Here is a 19,574-nt window from a genome sequence, read left to right on the forward strand (position 1 = left end):
CCTGTTGTATGCTAATGAATCCCTGAATTCTGCTGAATACCTCGTCATAACAAGAACACACAAAAAAAGGAAGGACGGATCTTATCTATACCTTGGCAAACATCTTCCTACCATCAATATCCATTCCTCTGTTCCAGTTAGCCAAGTTTAAAAGCTGCACTAAAAGTTAATTTGGGGACCTGGACTGATTAGTTAAGGGATCCTGCAAAACCTATTCTTGTTGCAGAGCTGTAACCAAAGAGTGTGACATGAGTCTGGATATCATGATACTACGTCAAAAATACAACAAAATGTTGCACTACTGTGGTCTGTCCATCAGCACAAGCTGATGAACATTTCTGGGAGCATAGCAGACCTTCCCATACATCACCAAGGAGAGCTGTGCCCTGTGTATTTGAAAATGAGCTGTCTAGAGCAGAAAGTGAGGTCTGTCCCCCTGATTGAATCTTCTTCCATGCTTTACATGCCCTTTCTTCAACCACTTGGTCAAGTCATGGCAACATTCAAAATACAATTTTAATTATGAAAACAACTAAATACTCTGAATGGAGTTAAGTGTTGGTCAAGATTTCCAGACGTGGCCAACTGTAGGTACCACAGATTTCTAAAAGAACGTAGTTAAAATTTTGAGAATTCTGAATGTTTTTACTGATTCACGCCACCAGCTCTAATGATTTCTTACAAACCCAGTCCAGTGGTGTTGTGAGACTGAACAGAAATGGAAGGTATTAGGCTCAAGAAGCTTGACTTCTCATGGGGCTTTAAGTTGAACATGCAGACTTTGAAGATACTGATGGACCCCAAACCAAATTTCAAGTCTGAAAGTTTCAGGCAGACAAAAAAACAACCCAAACTGCTTGCTTCTCCTAGGATCTGGCAACATGGCATTCAACGGTACTTTGATCTGCATGCCACGGAAATAGGAAACATTATTTCCTTTTAGGCAGATCATGCAAGCTTACTTGGGCTACTTTGCTGCTTCTAGTCATCAGATACCTTCTTATATCATAGGCAGATGCAGGCAAGTGGAAACAAAAGGATTCATTAGCAGCTCCTTTTGTGGCGCCAACCACATGCAAATAGGAGAACAAAAGTTCAGAATTAAATTACTTGAGTGGTAAAGGCAACAAGAATGTGCTTCCCTTGCCTGAAGAAGGGTTGTCTGCCCAAAAACTTGCAAAAAAGAAATGTCCCAACTATTTTAGTTGGCCTAAAAAAAGATATCAGATTTACCCAGAGAAGTCTGTCCATGTCTGTAGACCAACATGGCTACAACCAACACTTCTGAGACATGGAAGATACTTAATTTCTAAGACACTTCGAGAAAAGTTCTCGCTCAACAGCACAGACACACTATCAGTTACTCAGGAGGTGATTTAATAGCGCCGATCTCTAGCTCTGATATGTTTCAAATCTAGCCAGGCTTATGAGCATATGTTTAAAGATGTATACTCATTGCAATCATTCAAATTACTGAGACAACATAAGAGCAATTTTTAGCTGTCTTGAAATCAACATTATTAGACAAAACAGGTTAACAAAAGCTTACATGTACACTCCCAAAATAGAACTTTAAAAAGACAAGAAGCAGCAACTAATGCCTCCCCTCCCTCTAAGGAATCTTGGTATTGACACTATGCTCATATATATTTTTCTCTCTCATCATGTACTAATCTTCTTTTACCAGCTCTAATGAGACTGAATTGAAAAGAAAACCATTAAGTTTTAAAAGCTGACTGAACTTAATGAAGCCCTCTCCCAATAAGTTCAGTAGAAAATGAATCGTTTTACCATTCATTTCAGCTGCATTTAATCAACCTGTGCCTTAATGAAGAAGCTGCTCAAATACCAGACACCAAAGATTTTATTTAAATAAAATACAAGGTAATCAAGAAAAAACCTCAAGACACTGAAATGTGACTTTTCACGATAATTTAGTTCCTATGAACTGAGAAACGTTTGGAATCTGAATCGGAGAAAAATATATTTATGCAGAAACAATGAACTGATGGAGAAAATGCATGCATACGTTCTTAATTACTTCTTGCAACTTTCTCTGCAGAAGTTACTCCTGTTCCTCATATGACATCTTCTGTTTTTGTGAAACATCCTTTGAAAGAATTTTGAGGGTGAAAATAAGAAAATAAACAGCACACTGTAAATAGCAAGTGTTTGAGACAGTTTGTAAATACCTTCTTGGAGTACATCTTTTAGTGTTATCCTCTCCCTGGAGATGGCTATGTCCCTCACTTTAGCTTTTGCTTCCAGCAGTGTGACGCTTTTCAGATCGTTCTTCTCTATCCGTAATGTTGGATAACCTGAGGAGCCAGCACAGCCAAACCAACCAATGTAAATACCCTTATACTGAGAATATGAACATAACATTTTCCTCCATCATCATCACCCCCACAGATGGAAAAACAGTCAATGTTGGTTATAAAAGAATAAGATTAGGTATTATTATAAGCTATAAGTAGGAAAAGAATTTGGATTTAGAAAAGCAACATGGATTTAAATACCTCCAACTGAGTTACTCTCCATAACCCTCAGGTTATATATTTTGCACTAGATACCTTGTTATGTATGACATCTTTACCAAATTAATTTAAACTAGCTCATAACTAAGCAAATAAAACCATGCTCAATGGTTGAGTAATAATTTTACAAAGACGACTGCTCCCAATTCAAGACTGTAACAGAAAAGCGTAAAAGTACAGCCATATCTGCGCCCTCTTCTGGATCTCTGAGGCATTTAAGTTTTACTATATTCAAAAAGGCCTAATGTTATTACACTTCTGGAATCCACAGATTACTTTTTAATGGGATAACACTTGTCATACCTGAAACAATTTTCAATAACATAAGATTTCTAATACTGAAAGGTCAGAACATTTTTTTTCAAATATGCTTTCAATATTAGTCATTTCCATTCTTCACCTGTGCTTTTGGGCGTCACAAAAACACTGGTAGACAGAAAAAGCATGGCGTGATCCCCAGAAGCAAAGAAGTCTACTCCAAATAATACTCATGCTACAAAGTTGCCACTATGAAAGGGGTTTGGTGTTCTTTACCAACCTATAGCACAAAAGCAAAGGTTACTTTCCTTCTGGAGACTGCTTAAGGTCCATACCATGACAAATGAGGACTTCCTTTAAAAAAAAAGGACAGCCAACCCAGAGCAAAGGCATCTTGATACATTTGGATGAAGGACGCTAAGCCGCATGCCTACTATGCACAAGCACTGCATACTACCTACATATTTACAGTTCAGCCAACTCAGATCTGAAAACACAAGAACAAGTTGCATCAATGGAGGGACAGTGCTTGCCTACAAAATCTTAGACAAGTGCTTTTCTTGGCTCAGTAAAAAGTTTCCAGAGGTCATGATTCTGCTTATAGTAAAGGTGGTGTTACCTATGGGGTTTCTGATAGGCTGGCTCCTGACTGATAAGACAAAGCCAGAACAGAATGTACTCGGATGGGAGCTGATAAGTGATGACCTTAGGGCTTGCGGGGCGGGGGACGGAGCAGAAACAAAGATGTAAAAAAAAAGAAGTTGTACATTACTGTCCTTCTCTGACCTCTTGTGGGCAATTAAATATCAAGTAACTGGGATTTCATATTCCTAGGTATAAACCACCTTTTCTGACAGCTTTTTGACAGATGAGGGTGATCTCCCAAGCCTCAGAGGATCTGAGGAAACAAATGAATGCAATTTTGAGGAAAATGATCAAAAAGCATCCTTGAACAGTGGTGAGAGATCAGTTACAGATGGCAAAACTTCCTCCAGATTTGTGGAGGAAATAGTAATCATCCCAAATAAATTCCTATATTTAAAATGCAAAAGAGATTCACCAAGATGTTTCCCAATGCACAGGACTGACACTGTAGTAACGTCAAATAGTAACGAGAGTGAACGAGGACCCACAAGTACTTGGGTTTTATCTTTGCTTTAAAAAAACCCAAAACCGAAACTAATGATATCATATTAGCGGTTTTCAACACGTTACCCTGTTGTCTATAACTGGGTTAATATAATATTAAGATTTCAATTTATTCTAGTGCTGAAGAAAAGACTGTGAGGGGACTTAATAGCAGCCTTCAACTACCTGAAGCGGGGGATTTGATAGCAGCCACCTGACAGGTGGTACCAAAGAGGATGGAGCTGGACTGTTCTCAGTAGTGGCAGATGACAGAACAAGGAGCAATTGTCTCGAGCTGCAGCAAGAGAAGTTTAGGTTAGATAGTAGGAAGAATTTTCTCATTAAGAGGGTAGTCAAAGCACTTGAACAGGTTAACCAGAGAGGGTGTGGAATTGCCATCTTTGGAGGTGTTTAAGACCCCAGTCAACAAAGCCTTGGCTGGGATGATCTAGTTGGACCTGGTTCTGCTCTGAGCAGGGGGGGTGGACTAGATGTCACCTCCTGAGCTCCCTTCAAAATCCTCATTTTCTATGTTTCTACGAACAAAACACCTCTTCAGGAAACATGACAGAACTGCTACCACAAACAAATGAGCACCAAGTAAGGAGCGACTTGACTGATTGCTTTACTCTTTGTGAACTGGTTAGAAAGTATAGCAATTCTGGGATTAGCAATGCCTGTTTTATTGAGAGAAATGGTGAACAGAAGGACAGTTTGTTTCTCCTGTCCAGCTTCACTTACAATCCAAACCCTCCCGGGCATCTGAAAGGCAGTTGCAGAAATCTTCTCTCACCTGTTAGACCAGGGATCAGCAACCCCTGGCACACATGCCAGAGCATGGCATGTGAGACCATTTTACTCAGCAGACCACAGCCAGCCCCGGTTCTGGGCAGCTGTCACCAGCCACAGAGCCTGGGCTGCTTGCAGCAGGTGGCCAGGAGGCTACAAGCCCTGCTGCAAGCAGCCCAGGCTCAGTAGCAGGCAGCAGCTGCTTCTGGGAGGCACAAACAGCTGCACTGGGCTCTGTGGCGGTACACACCTCGGGGTATCTAGCTGGGAAGGCGCCTGGGGCAGAGTAACCCCAGTCCCTCCCCTGCCCCAAGGCACGTGTGCAGCTGCCACCACCATGGAGTTGGTGCAGTGGCTCCAGACCCTGGAGCAGCTGTTTGCAGCCTCCTGCCTGCCTGCTGCAGCTGCCCAGAGCCCATCCGGCTGTGGTAGGCTGCATTGGGCTCTGGAAGGTGCACACACACTTCAGGGTGCATGGTGGGAGAGGGGCTGAGGTTGCATTGCCCCAAGTCCCTTCCCAGCCATACTTATGCACATGTGCAGGTCCTGCCAGAGCCCAGTGCAGCTGTATGCAGCCTCTCAGCTAACTGCAACAGCTGGCCCAGTCTATGGGCAGCTGCAGCAGGCAGGCTGCAAACAGCTGCACAAGGCTCTGGAGTCTCTGACAGCAGCAGGTGTACACGACTCGGTGCACGTGGCAGAGGAGAGGCCGGGGTACTACAACCCTGGGCCATCCCCTGCCACCCACCCCAAGGCAACTGTGCACCCACCACCAGCAAAGAGGATCAGGCCACTCAGCTCCCCTGCCTCTGGCACACAAAGTCAAGGCATGGGTCGAGGTTGGAGCGTTTTTTGCACTCCAGCCAAAAACACTGCCAACTCCTGTGTCAGACCAACCATTTCACCTCTGAATCTTTGAAAACAGGCTCTCCCTGAAAAACAGCAGCAAGTTGCACTCCTCATATTTGCCTTCAAAACTCTTTATAGCGCAGCCTCACCCCACATCTGACCATCTCCGAGGCCATACTTCCAAGCCTTATCTTGCTCCCAGCCACGTACCCTGCCTGTGCAGGTCCGACTCCTGGCAGAGTGTGGGGCAGATGGGCTAGGGTGCCAAGGCAGCAGGACTGGATCCAGCCAGGAGCTGATGCAGCAGGGGCTGTTGGGAAACTGAGTCTGCTGCAGGCCAGATTTTGCCCACCCCTGCCTTAGCTGCTTCAATCCCCTACAGTATCAATACCTCCTTCCTTGTTCCACCCCTGACTCCATACACTCGTGCACTGGAACAGAGGTCAGACATTCTGTTAAAACTCTTTGCAGAGAAAAATGTGGTTAATCACCCAAGAATGTCTTTGAGAAATCCATTTGACGTGGACAATTGATTTCGCTCCAAGTTTACGTTTTAGCAGAAAAAAATGAAGCATGACTTGTAAAACACATGGCCCATATTGGGGAAACACTGTCATGGGATGGGGTCCTCAAGGGTGGCCGAGTTACCCCTAGGGCCCCTTGACCGTGCCAATACAGCCCTCTGGGCACCCTCTATTCTCGCCCGCCACGTCTTCATGTCATTGTAATGAGTAGGGAGGCTGCCTTTAAGCCTACTTGGGCATGGTCTGGATGGACTTCCTTGATCCCTGTGGGCCCCATTTCAAAATGGATGTCCCGGGGACACCCCAGCCTTATGGGCTATATGCGTGGCTCCAACCGTCCCTTTACCATACCCCAAGCCTTGCAGGTGGTACTGGCATTGTCTCTCCACAGCCCTGTCTCCTGCGCCCCTCGGCGCTGGGCTCTCTGCAGCACAAGATGCCGTGCCCTCTCTGATGGCGGGGTCTGTGCACCCCAAATACTGTGCCCTCTCTGGTGCCAGGGTCCCCACATTGCAGTGGGCCCCCAATGAGGCCGCCTCCTTCCCCAAATAGCCTCACCCAAACCACCAGTTGTTATGAAATGGCAAACAAAACATAAGCCCCTGGGCTGTAACATAACACTTACTGCAGAAGGTGTGCTCTGCCCCTTTACATTACTAGGAGCAGAACTCAGTCAGGCCTCTTCCCTTCACTCACTCTAGGAAGGCTCCTTCCCCTTGGCCGCCGGCAGAGAACTGAACTCCCTAGTTCCGGTCCTGGGGTTTATATGGGCCCAGGGCCCTGCCCCTTCCGGCCAGCTGACCAGGTGCAGGATAATTTCCTCATTAGCTAGCTGCCATGGCAACCTGCACTTGGGCTCCTGTCTGGCTCTTTGGGCTCTCCCCAGGAAGTTTCTGTTCTAGGAGCAGGCACCTAGGTACCCTGTGACAAACATGATGATAGGAATCTTTTTTTTTTTTTTTTTTTTAAAAGAGCTTTTTCATGATCCAAGCCAAATCAGCCAAATCAAGTCTGTTGAGGTCCCTTCCAACCTTAACATCTATGAATCTATGAAGTCCAAATCCATGAGTCAGTCCAAAACCATAAGTGGCACAACAACTGGCAAACATCCTCCACTCCCACCAGGGACTTCAGATATTTCCAAAGTCTTTTGGCAGGCATCCTACATGCAGGCCCAAGCCCAGAGGCTTGGGGTTCAGATGCCCCAAAGTTTTGCCTGCCCTCAACCATATGGCCACAGGAGCAAGCTAGGGAGGAGCCTTCCATTTCCAAAAAGTGGGCTTTAAGTCCCAAAACCCTGGCAAGTACTAAACAACACCAGAAGAACAGTTATCCCCAGGAACACTTAAGGAAAACTGCCTTCATAGACCCAGATACATGACTTACCAGAAGACCAGATAAATGCAGCCAATCTGAATAAGATATAAATTCCCATTGAGCATAGTCCCCCTCAGCACCGATTCTTTTTCTAGTCATGGTTAACCAGTACACTGAATACCTTTAGACTTCCTCTTCACTCTCGCAACCAATCTGTACCTTTCTTTTCCATTTCTTTTTCTTCACCAACCTTAAATGTCTGGCAAACATAACCTCTCAGCTTGTTGCATATGATTAGCGTGGCCCTGCCCTCCATGATCTGAAGCGGAACCAGGCTGCCCTACATCTCATCTGCATATGAATTTTTGGAGGTTCCTAAAACTCATGACAAGAACACCCAGTTCCAGTCATGAGTGGGGGGCTTATTAGCACATAGATCCTTTGAGGGAGATATCTGGAGTGTACACACACACACACACACACACACACATGCATGCACGCAGAGCAGTGCTGAGCTGAGCTCTGGGGTCACCATTGCTTGAAATGCTGTTGACTCTGCTGGGGCCCAGCCCAATTAACTATATAGTAAATCAGGAGTCTTTTGGCTTTGGACTATCATGCATAGTCTGTATTATATATGTGCAAAAGGTCTGCTTAAAAGTGTGTTTATGGAGTACCTGTGCAAACACTTGAAGCAGTTTCAAAAAGAGGTAAATACATCAATTCTGGATGAAGTCCATGGGTACTATATGCGAATGACTACAACTATGTTTATCAAGGTCGGTGTTTTTAAATTTGTCTCACACTTCCATGTGTTCAGGGAGAGGAGGGTCTGACAGGCAGGAGTGGGAGAAGAAACTGGATGGAGGCAGAGGGTGTGGTTGTTACCTTAACCCTAGATTTATTTTCTCTGCTGTAGCAGTGGGGAAGGGACATATTTAAGACAAACCTCTAATTAATTAGATTCTATACCTGGAAAATTGTAAGAAATTCATAGTTTTTCCATATATAGCATCTAATTATTTGGGTTGTCTTATATTCAAGGCCATCTTGTAGTCAAGTGAATACAGTAAGTGGTGTTGCACTCCCCATTTCACAGTGAGTTTCCCAGTCACATCCACTATAGAAAGGTCACCTCAGTTCCCTTACTAGACTTCAAGTAGATTTCCAATGAGACCAACTAAAGTGAAAACAGATAAAATGCATCAGAAAAGGGAAACAGAAGAGAAGGAGGTTAATGCAGGAAGTAATGGACTGGTTTTCAGTATTGTGGAAGGAGTAAGATGGGAGGAAGGGACAATAAGGGTGCAGTCTACTATCAGAAAATTGATGATTTAAATATGCACTGAACTTTTGCATATACTGTGCCCTTATCCAGCCAACCCATGAAGAGCTTCTTTCCCTGTCTTCCATAGCACAAGCAAAGAACAGTCATTACAGCTTTTTTTAAATCTGTTTTCAAGCTTTATCTGTTTTATTTCCTTAACCTTTTCAAATTCTCTTGTACAACTTTTTGGGGGGGGGTTTTGTTTTGCTTCTCCTTATCAGGGTTGCTCAAGTGCCCACTTACAGGTGGTTCTTTAAAGAAAAACAACCCAAAAACAGAACAACACAAACATACTTATCCATCCATACATTCCATAAAAGTAATTGAGCCTCCATAAAAATAAATCCTCAATTCATTTCCAGATTCACCACCATGTATCCATGCTGGACAGAGAGGGTGGAGCAGTGATACCTGGTGTCTAAGCAGGAGTGCTATTCAGCACCCTTCAGTGACCTGTCTGGCAGGGCTGTGTGGCCCAGTAAGGCTCTGTAGTTCCTTGCAGTCAGGATGAAATTAGGGGCATTGGGGGTGGGCTGGGAGGGCAGCATGGTTTGGGATGCCGTCAGGGGTGTCAGTGTATGGGTGAGCATCATACCCCTGAGGTGGGGCCAGCAGGGTGTAAAAATATTGCTACAGCTATACAGTGATGCCAACCCACCTTTTTTTTCTTTTCTAACTAACAGTAAAAAAAGGTAAATAAAAAAGGTTTAGTCATCAGTAAACAGCTTGCAGATTGTCAGTAAAAACAAACAAACAAAAAAACCTGTTTGGGTTGGCAACCTTGAGCCTCATTCACTGACAATAAGGGCAGAGCCCTCAGTGACCTTGAAAGATGCAAGACTTGGGTCATTTTCATTAACAACGAATGTTCCCCTAACATGTATCTACATTTCCTTCACTGCTTCTTGGTTTCCCATCAATCTTTTATTTCTTCCTCTCCCCGTTTCCTTCTCACCCTGCACACTCCCACTACCGATTCACTTTGCTGTCATACCACAGGGTCATATTGTTGTGATGATGCCTGGGATCCAAAACCACGTGTTATGGGACTATGCTTTACAGAATGAAGCCTTAAAAGAAAAGAGATGCAGCACTGACAGGGACTCAGGAAGCATAAGCTAGACAGAGATGCCCAGCCCAGATCCTGTTCACGCTCATCATTCTTGGTCTATATATATAGTCATTAGGACACTTGTGATCACTGAGACCTCAGGTCAGCCTGGTGTCACCTGCTGGAAATGTATGTAATTAGATTAGATTAATTAGATTAACACTTACTGGTTACTGGCGTTGCATTGTTAGGGGTGTCAGCTCTCAGGTACTGTGTTGTCTGTGTGGAGGGCTGGGATAAGCCTTGTGAGCTACTGCTGTCACTAATGCTGTTTTAAAAACAAAAATTAACAGAATATTTAGGCTTGTTTCCATACCACAACATTCTTAAATTCCCTTCAAATCCCAGCACATAAAAAGGTTAAACTTGGGGGGGAAAAAATATCTGTAGCACCCAAGCAAAAAAGTGACGATGAGCCTTTGGGGCATTTTCTGCAGATCAACTTCTCAGCCCACAATCCTACTCTTACTTCTCTTTAACATTTAAGGTTTTTCATGTATTTGGCTTATGTACTTTGTTTCATTTCCCAGGTTTTTGATCCCTATTAAAATATAAAAGAGGTACATCTGACAAGAGGTATGCTCTCTCACAACATACATGACAACATATATCTCCAGGCAGATTCCTTTCTTATTTTATCAACAGTCTTCTGCCAAGATGGAATAATGATCATAAAAAACTGAGGGACTCACAGCAATAGCCTGAGCATAGCACCGACATACACCAGTTATGCTTTCACACTCATTACTGTTTGAACTGAAGTGCTTTTGTGCCACTATTAAAATCCGTGGGAGTCTCCGAGGCTGTCAATTGTGCCAAATCAGTTTTCAGTTATCAACAGCTCAGAAGGGTCCTCACTTAGGGTGACCATAACAAAATCTGAGACATCCAGGACCCTGCCCCCTCCCAAGTCAGCAGTACCACTTCAGGCAGAGGCAAAGACAGAGCAGCATGGTACACCAGGCAGGCAGACAGTGGTAGTGCCTGCCTGTTTGCCTTCCTGGTGCACTGCACCACTCTGCCTCCCCACTGGACTGTGCCCCACACCCAGGACACTTATTTTAATCTTCACCAATCAGCTGGAACCAGCCTAGAAAATTGAGGACTGTCCCAGACAAACTGGGAAGTATGTTCACCCTGTCTATCCTGGTAAATTGCAAGGTCCTCTAACAACAAACTTGAGTGCTGTTATTAAATTACCATTAAAAAAAAAAAAAAAAAAAGGTACTGCAGATTTCATAGCTTATACCAGGGCTCAGCAATGTTTTCCAGGGGGGTGGAGGGGAAAAGAGAGGGCCCAAATGAACCAGCAGAGGGTTGGAGGAATTAGGTATGACTCAGCTACTGCCCGCTACTCAGCTGTGTTGTAGTGCGGCAAACCCACCCCCACAATAGCCTATGCCACCCAACTGCAGCATAGCATGGGCAGTGCTCATCCTCTGCTGGAGCCCCAGGCGACTGATTGCCACACAGTGCAGGGAGAGCCCCCCTGCTACTGAATGCTGCCAAAGACACAGTTCCACAGGCTGAATCCAAAGGCTCCAGGGGCTGCAGGCTGCCAACCCCTGGCATATACTCTTGCTAGGAACCAACTAAAAAAAAAAAAATTACAAATTGACAGAAAGCAAGTGTAGACAGAATTCAAATTGTAATGCAAAGCTTGTATCCCTTTTTTTAAGGCAATTTTCTAGACAATATAGTATTTGCCCAGGAATAAAGCCACTGGGATAAAGCAAAGAATGAAAGTGTCTATGAAAGGACTGTAGGTGCCAGTGTTTTTCTTTGGAAGGCCTTAAAGGATGTGCAGTTTATTCTTATATTCATCACAATTAGCTTCAATGGAAAAACAGAGAACCAAAAATCAAAATAAGAAAAAAAAAGTGACCTCATTTTGTTCAATGACCTGGTACTAAGTAATGGCTTCAAGTACTTATTACTAGGGACCTACCCAAATCGAGGAGGAGCCAAAAACAAGTGGTGGGAAGAGAAGGAAAGAGAAATCCAACAATTTACTGACAACCATGATACGCAGAGCTTCTTCAGTGCAATCAAGGTATGTATGGACCAATTTCTTGTGGATTCACCCCACTTAGATCGGAAGACAGCAGTACAATCCTCAAAAACAACGAGTCCATCAAAAACTACTGGAAGGAGCACTACCAAAAGCTCCTGAACTGAAAGTCAACCGTGACTGATTAAACTATTGAATCCATCCCGCAGCGTCCAATAAAGGAAGCACTTGCTAGTTTACCAATATTTGAAGTCCAGCAGGCGATAAGACAGATGAAGAACAACACTGCACCTGGCCTTGATGGCAGACCATCCAAGGTCTTCAAAGTATGTGGGGAAAACTACGACCAACAAGCTCCTTATACTGTTTCTCAAAATCTGGAACACTGAGGAAATTCCCACTGACCTAAGGAATGACAATATTGTCACCATGTTTAAAAAGGCAGATAAGCCTGACTGTGGAAACTATCGAGGTATCACCCTCCTCTCCATCGCTGGGAAGATCTTTGCTCAAATTCTACTGAACCGACTGTTCCCTCTTGCCAAGGAAACATTTCCTGAGTCTCAATGTCGCTTCAGACCACCAAGAAGCACCATGGACAAGATTTCTGCAGCCGAGCAGGTCCATGAAAATTGCCAAGAACAATACCAGGAACTGTATGCAGCCTTTATTGATTTAACCAAAGCTTTCAACTCAGTTAACCGTGAGGATCTATGGAAGATCTTATTGAAGTTCTGCTGCCCAGGAAAATTTATCACCATCCTAAGAGTCCTTCATGACCAAATGACTACCTCCAACCTATGCAGTGGCTCTGCTACGGAGCCTTTTGCCATTCAAACTGGCATCAAGCGGGGTTGTGTGAATGCACCAATTCCATTTTCCATCTTTCTTGCAGTCATCAAACCGCTTACCCATGACTACGTCACATGGCATTGGCACTTGAGTACAGGATGGACGGGATCCTTTTCAATCTCTCCTGCCTCCATGCCAAAACCAGAGTTACATCAGCCTCGACTGTGGAACGTCAGTATGCCAATGACTGTGCTATCGTTACACATACTGAGGAGTACCTACAAATGGCCCTTAACTGCTTCCCTCAAGCATACCAGTGCCTAGGACTGACCCTTAACACTGCAAAAACAAAGGTGCTTCACCAACTTGCTCTGTGCCAATCAGCAACCCAGGCAAATATCCTCACTGATGGAGAGGAGCTAGAGAATGTCAAATACTTTGCATACCTTGACAGCCATCTCTCAAAGAAGGCCAACATTGACAAGGAGATCCAGTATAGGCTCTGACATGACAGCTTTGCCTTTGGAAGACTGAATCATCGTACGTTCAACAATTGCAACATCAGGACTCTAACAAAACTCCTACTGTACAAGGCTATGGTAATCTCAACTCTTCTCTATAGCTGTGAAGCTTGGTTGACCTACAGGGACCATGTGAAAAGCCAAGAACACCATCATCAGCACAAACTCTGGAAGATCCTTGGCATAATGTGGAAGGATTATCATACACCGCCAGTGGCCTCACCAATGCTATCACCATAGGTATGGTAGTGTTGATCATTCAACATCAGCTGTGGTGGACAGGGCAATATGTGTGTGTATGCCTGCTGTACGTTTACCAAAATAACTGCATCGCCTTATGAGGGATGGTTTACTTTCAGGAAAACCATCTCACCCTGGAGGCAGAAAAATGTCAAACTGAAGGAAAGAAAACAAAACTGGGGTCAGATCCTTCCTTTAACCACGGCCTGTGGCATCTGTCAGAGTCTGTAGCGCTAGGATCAGCCTTCCAAGTCATCGATTCATCTGTAACCCTTCATTTGACCCGTGGGAGTGGTCATCCTCGACTGTAACGGATCACTGACAATGACCCAAACCAAGCCAATTTCATGGGCAGATTGTGAGACCAGCCGCCATTGTCGCAGGCTTATCATGGTGAACCCCACTCCCCACACCTCTGATTGGCCAAGGGCCCCCACTGGCTCCACCCCTTGCCACTGATTGGTCAAGAGGCTGGCCATCATGTGGCCCTGCCCCTTGTCAAACTGGCTGAGGGCTGCCTGTCATGCAGTCCCACCCCTCACCACTGATTGGTGGAGAGGGGCAGGGCTGCACAACAGGCAACCCTCAGCCAATCAGCAGTGGCCACCTTCTTGTCTGTTCCGCTTTGCGCCAGCACCCCCCTGCCCCCAGCTGCGCAGCCAGGCCGCATTTGCCATAAGGACCACTGGTTCCCACTGGGTAGCCAGCACAGATTGGACATTGGATCTTGGACATTGCAATTTTGTGAATTTCACAAAAATCGCAAAATTGGGCATTCTCTCTGAAATTAGGCAAACTGAGTAGGTCCCTACTTTTTACTAAACATATATTAAATAAGAAAAAAAACAAAGAAGGAGAAAAAGCAACTTATGAGGTGGGGACAGAAAAACAGCTCTTCCACAAAGGAACTGCCTTTCTTACATTGTTTGTAATGGCACATTTGGGATGCACAGGTCCTACCATAATGCCAATAAGGATGATACACTGATTTGCCACAGTGAAAACAATCCAGCAGCCCTACTCTCTCAAACTAGGGAAAAAGCAAAGGCTATCAATGCACTCACAGCATATTAAAATCTTCCTTCAATCCCAACAGCCTCAGGACTTTGAATCATTGCCTCCCCCACTCAATTCTTTACCCCATTCACTCTCAACATTGGTACTATGGGACAGAATCTAGTAATTTTAAACCCATCTGCATTTTCTGCCTCCAAGGCACTGGATTTTCAGACTAGACAGCTTTACTTCCAACTGCCACAGCTTCACCCTAAATAAGACATGGCAGATACAAAACCATCAGGAAGGATTTATTTTTTGGCCAATTTCCTCCCCTTGAACTTTTCCATGTTTATCTTTCTTTTATCTTAATAGATAAAATACTATTATTATGACACTATAATCAAATGTCTTAATTACTCCACAGTAAGGCTTCAAGCCAAACACCGAAGGATCCAGATACTTCTGGTGAAACAGATCCTACCATCTTATAGCCTATATTAGAACTGAAGGCTGTTTAATGTTGGGCTGCAATGTTCTTACATGAGCCATAAATGGACCCAGATTTTTCTCTGATGACAACTCAGAAGTTTCTGTCTTGGGGTTTGAGAAGGAATGCGTAGCGCTCTCCCAGAGAAATTAAAACCAAACAAAAATTTACTTGAAATTGGACCAGCATGAAGAGAAGCATCAGACGATCCAATACACAAGCTTGCACAGGTGACCACACAGACAGATGCCACTGGATACTGACTGGAGATCACCCATTCTACTAGCACTGTTGGATTTTGGCTGTTCCCCAGGCTTACTTCAAAGGACCTGCCAGTCAAAACCAGCGGTTGGAAAATTCTTCAAAAGGAAGAAGACTACTGTAAAAAGCAAATTAATAGCAACTAATTCATTTCTCAGCTTCAAAAGAATGATTCTTACCATGTATACATGCCTTTTTATGTAAGTGAATTATGTACAATGTCATAAACGCATATCTGAAAAGACAACCGGGTACTTGCCTGTCATCCAGCTCTATTCTCTTCATACTATGAAGATGCAAGACAGCTAATATTATTGCCACCAGGAATATAACAGCACAGCAAACCCCGACACTGATATAAAACACACGGGTAGATGTGGTGGGAGCTGGATTTACAGGATCAACTGAAAGAGAAGGACAAAACATCACTGAGAAAGACTTTTAAAAAGACGACAAATCACATGCGTGACAAACAAGTTCAAAGGATTAAGCAAGGAATGTGACTGCATTTTTACTACAATGATGGCATCATAGCCTGAAAGAACAGGAACAAAGAAAAGTGACTCGAGTCATTTTAACTTTAATTAATTTTTAAATATGTGTCTGTGTTTCATCAGGAGAGGTCAGTATAGCACAGAGCAAGCAGGCTCAGGAAAGTAACCACAGCATTTTAACAAGGGAAGCATGCCCTAAACCAGGGGTATCAAATTTAACCTATGCCCAGGGCTGGATCTGGACTGTGGGACTCCTTGAGCCCAGCCCGAGGCATGGGGCAGCACTTGTGGTTCTGGCATGGGGCACAGGGCACAGCTCTGATTCCTGCTGCATGCCCCAGGCTGGAACCAGAGCTGACATTTGTCACCATTTGCCCCATGCTAGAGGCAGCTCTAGATCCAGCATGGAGAACACAGCACATGGTGGCAGAGCTGGAGGACAACGAGCTGGAGCCATGAAAATGATGATGGTCAATGTAGACAGAGGGCAATCAGGGCTGTATCAGCCCCCACTTGCTCTCTTGCTGCCAACAGTCATGTCCACCAGGGTCCAAAGGCCATGGATTCAGCAGCAGGCCATACTTCCCTGAGCCCCCCGCCCAACTTCCAGTGGCCCTGTGGTATGCCGGCGGGCTGGACAGAGCAGCTCTACTTCTGGCACCCCTGCTCTAAATCAAGACAGGGACCAGCACCCTGATCAGTATGAGGGCAGAGAGGTGCCCTCCAGCTTATGGCAAATGGTCAGGGAGCCTACCAGCTGCCAGGCTTTGGGAAAGATGTTGCTAGAAAAATAACAACCATTTCCCCAAGCAAAGTGCTATCACTGCTATAGTTCATACAGGAGAGCTACAGTCAAGCCTGCCACCTGTTTCAGCATGCAGTGGACCAGTTGGCACAAGGCACACTTTACTCCATCCCCCAGCACAGAGGCACCTCACTGCAGCACAGGCGAGCCAGAAGAACTGCTCAGATCAGCTATGAATACCAACAGGATCCCAATAGAACAGAGGTGTCAAACTCCAGCCACATCCAGACTGTAGGGTTCCTCCTGGGCTGGATCCAGCTGCTCTAACTTCAGACACACAGTGGCAGCAGCAGCTCCAGCTCTCGCAGCGTACCATGCACCCAAGCTGCTGCATACCCCATACTGCTGCAGCAAGTCTGGTTCTGGCATGGGGTACATAGCTGTAAGGGCTCAAGCATAGGCTGGCAATAATGCCACCTGCAAGGAGGTAGGGCTGCAGTGGTAGCTGCAGGGCAATTAGCTGGAGAGTGACCAGGACTATATCAGCTCCTGCTCATCCTCCTGCTGCTCAGCACCACATCCCCTTAGATGGCAGGCCACTCCCCCTGGCTATAGCTTCCAGCTGCCCACCAGTGGTTCAGCAGGCCAGATACACAACCCAGGGACCAGAAGTGGCACACAGAGCAGCTGTTGTGACACCACTACAACACAGTATTTGGACACAGCTTTCCCAGCCGCCAAAACAAATATGCTAGCAGGTCTCTCAGCTGGACAAAGTAGGATTTAACATCTAGAAGCCATGACCCACCAAAACTAACCTGCAATTTGAAGACTACCTAACAAGTAACCAGAGATACCTGCTTTCATTCTTTAGTTTAGAAAGTGTCATGAGTGGCTTGTGGATATCTGTCCCCTGCACCTGAATACAGCAGCATGAGGTGGTTAATACTGCTTCCCACCAACCACCCCCAGCTACATCCAGCCTACATAAATCTGTCACCCTGTTTTAGCAGCCACAAGGCTGCCTGATGATTCTTAGCAGTAGGAGGCAGCAACAATTTGCTCACAGTAGAGGGGGTGTTAACAGGAGGCAAGACAAACTTCCCACTTTAGAGACTGGACTTCTGCAAGGCCCTGTTCACCTGGTTTTTCCTTTTTTATTTAAAAGGACAATTATTTCTAGTATTTTAAGTAAAAGCCAATTAGTATCAATAAAAAGCGAGTAAACCCATCTGTTGAGTCCTAAAGCATTTTGGCAAAAGGCTTATGTTGCTACCAAAAGAGCGACTGAGAACACTGCAGGTAGCATTTCTATTTCCTCCTTCCTTTGTTCCCAGTTAAAGTAGTTAGTTTAACTTGCCAAAGTGAATGTGCAAAGCAATGTTAACATGCTCCAAAGTCCTGAAAATATATTGGTTTTGCAACACCATTGCAGAGGCTTTGGGCCATTGGGGAAAGATTGTGATTTCATCGAATACAGTTCCTTCTTGTCCCCATTGAATATTGCTAGTTGAAAGCAAGAAAACTCTTTTGTCAATCAACTCCAAACTGCTTGGCTGCATATAATCTGAACAGGGAAGAGTCTAATGTTTTGACAAAATTCCCTTCATGAGTACATCAAAGGTTTTTTGTTCACTTATGCAGCGAGTAGTAAGCACACTTTAATGTTGCAGTACTTACAAATAGCTTTGCTGCTGTTTTTGTCAGATGTTGGAGATTTTACTTCTTGTTCAAGTTCTAGACAGACAAGGGAAAAAAGTGAAGTTTAACATGTGTCCCATTTAAATTCCTTTATATTAAATCACCTGCCTCAGTTCAATTAAAAGGACCTACGTTTTCCTTTGCTAGGTCTGTCTCTGTCTCTCTATCTTAATCAGCATACTTGTGTTCAGTCCAGTTTAGTCCAGATTCTCTCTGACAGCAGGGCCCACTGTGGCTTGGGTGTTTTCATTCCTCCAACAAAGGGTAGAGAGGTGAGATGTATGTTCAAACTCCCCTGGGTTGAGAGGTACATAAAACCTGAGCCTCCCACTTGCTGGGCTAGTGCCAAAGCCATGAGGCTATTGAGCTAACAGGAGAAAGGGCCCTCCCTTCTCTTCTCACTAATCATGGTTTTTCAGGTAACCCTTAAAACTGATACCTAAGAAAATTCATGTCTTCTACAGGGAAGGACTTGGTGCTGGAGATCACCATCTCCTATCCCTGTCAGTCCCCAGTGCTCTTGCCTCTGTCACCTGAGGTTTTACACACAGACATTCCTGCTTTGAGTAACTTACACTGAGCTCCATGCATACAGGAGGCTGGAGGGGCATTTCTAGCTGATGAAGGCTCAGAAGTTGGTCATGGAATTTGAGGTAGAATGCCCTCAAATTTAAAAAAAAAAAAAAAAAGTCTCCTTAACTCTTTAGTTCTCTTGGAAAACTATTTACAGATGTACAGATGTCACATGCATCTCAGACACAATGAGCATCTGGTATGCCTGCAGCATAGAGGGATAATCTCACACGAAGGGCAATTTTTTTTAATCATGGCGATTCCAGTTGCACAGACTCATCCAAGCACTCAATCTGTACTGAACTACAACAAAAGCTTTCCCCTCACAAAAAAGGGAGAAGAGAAGCTATCAAATTACTAACAGTAAGCTTAACCACGACTCACCCAAGATATATTTAGAGATATTTTGCACAAGAAAGAAAAGCAGCACATTAAATGGAAATGGAGACGCGCACACACACACAATGCAAGTTTTGGCTTTTAGCAATAAACAGAGAAGGAACTGAGGGGCAGCTGAAGCTGTCCTGTCCTTTACGACTTTCTCTGTGGGCTGAAGACACTTCAGGACAGGTGCAGCCCCAAGAGGAACTGCTGCCTAAGACAATCTGGATACAAAAGCCCTAGACACATGCATGCCCACACTAAAATGTATATGTGCATTTTAACAGACAGGCATTTAAAGAACATGAAAAAGAAAGATTCAACTCCTGAAAAGTTGTCTTTTTTCAAATAAAAGTTTGCCATGTTTTTGGTTTTAGCTGACAACCCTGTTCTAATCTATCCCATCAACTTGGGGAACAGTCACCTAACCTAGTGTTTAGCTAAGCAAGGCTAAAAAAAATGATGTTATAAAACCTTTGCCCAAAAAGAATTCCACACAAGATGCATTATGGAAGATGCAACTTTACAG

At 44.5% G+C, this 19,574-nt stretch overlaps 1 protein-coding gene across 2 annotated transcripts in view; it reads right to left on the reverse strand.

Moving 5' to 3' along the window:
• The window catches only part of RYK (receptor like tyrosine kinase), a 77,544-nt gene that overhangs the window by 26,999 nt on the left and 30,971 nt on the right, over nucleotides 1-19,574 (reverse strand). The window contains exons 5-8 of one of the 2 annotated variants that reach the window (XM_059730761.1): nucleotides 18,071-18,127; nucleotides 15,411-15,555; nucleotides 10,007-10,108; nucleotides 2,193-2,326 (exon numbers count right to left, since the gene is read on the reverse strand). In XM_059730761.1, coding sequence (XP_059586744.1) covers nucleotides 2,193-2,326; nucleotides 10,007-10,108; nucleotides 15,411-15,555; nucleotides 18,071-18,127 — 438 coding nt within the window. The remainder of the gene's footprint in view (nucleotides 1-2,192; nucleotides 2,327-10,006; nucleotides 10,109-15,410; nucleotides 15,556-18,070; nucleotides 18,128-19,574) is intronic. The other variant, XM_059730762.1, reaches the window with a different exon arrangement.

This window comes from Alligator mississippiensis, chromosome 7, assembly GCF_030867095.1.
Source record: "Alligator mississippiensis isolate rAllMis1 chromosome 7, rAllMis1, whole genome shotgun sequence".
NCBI classification, from domain to species: domain Eukaryota; kingdom Metazoa; phylum Chordata; order Crocodylia; family Alligatoridae; genus Alligator; species Alligator mississippiensis.